Consider the following 583-nt stretch of genomic DNA (forward strand, 5'->3'; position numbering starts at 1 on the left):
TGTGTGATTGTGGTGTTCTCTGACTGTGTGTGGCTGTGGTGTTCTCTGGCTATGTGACTGTGAGGTGTTCTCTGGCTGTGTGACTGTGTGTTGTTCTCTGGCTGTGTGACTGTGTGTTGTTCTCTGGCTGTGTGACTGTGAGGTGTTCTCTGTGTGTGACTGTGGTGTTCTCTGACTGTGTGTGACTGTGCAGTGTTCTCTGACTGTGTGACTGTGCAGTGTTCTCTGACCGTGGCTGTGTTCTCCTTTCTTTAGTCACTGTTACTGATAGAGGCTGAAGACAGGCTGAACTGCTTGGTGTCTGAGATGGAGCATCAGTGCCATAAGCCCCTCTGCCAGTGCTCTGCTGGGGAGCTGGAGATCTTGGTGGAGGCCAGACTGCAGCTAGCAGCCATTGCCCTGCAGAGACACCGGGCAGCATACGGGTGAGTCCCCTGGGGGAAGAGGAACACCACCTCAGTCCTTCACCCTTCACCCCCCATCTTCTCACCCCTGCATCCTCTCACCCCCTCATCCTCTAAGCCCTCACCCCTCCCTCATCCTCTCACCCCTCCCTCATCCTCTCACCCCTCCCTCATCCTCT

The 583-nt window shown here is 55.4% G+C and overlaps 1 protein-coding gene across 1 annotated transcript in view; it reads left to right on the plus strand.

The window, feature by feature from the left end:
• Positions 1-583, plus strand: part of Cfap54 (cilia and flagella associated protein 54) — a 252210-nt gene that overhangs the window by 163156 nt on the left and 88471 nt on the right. Inside the window, exon 51 of the mRNA XM_005358276.3 lies at positions 256-425. Coding sequence (XP_005358333.2) covers positions 256-425 — 170 coding nt within the window. The remainder of the gene's footprint in view (positions 1-255; positions 426-583) is intronic.

The sequence above is a fragment of the Microtus ochrogaster genome, chromosome 24 (genome assembly GCF_000317375.1).
Source record: "Microtus ochrogaster isolate Prairie Vole_2 chromosome 24, MicOch1.0, whole genome shotgun sequence".
Lineage (NCBI taxonomy): Eukaryota > Metazoa > Chordata > Mammalia > Rodentia > Cricetidae > Microtus > Microtus ochrogaster.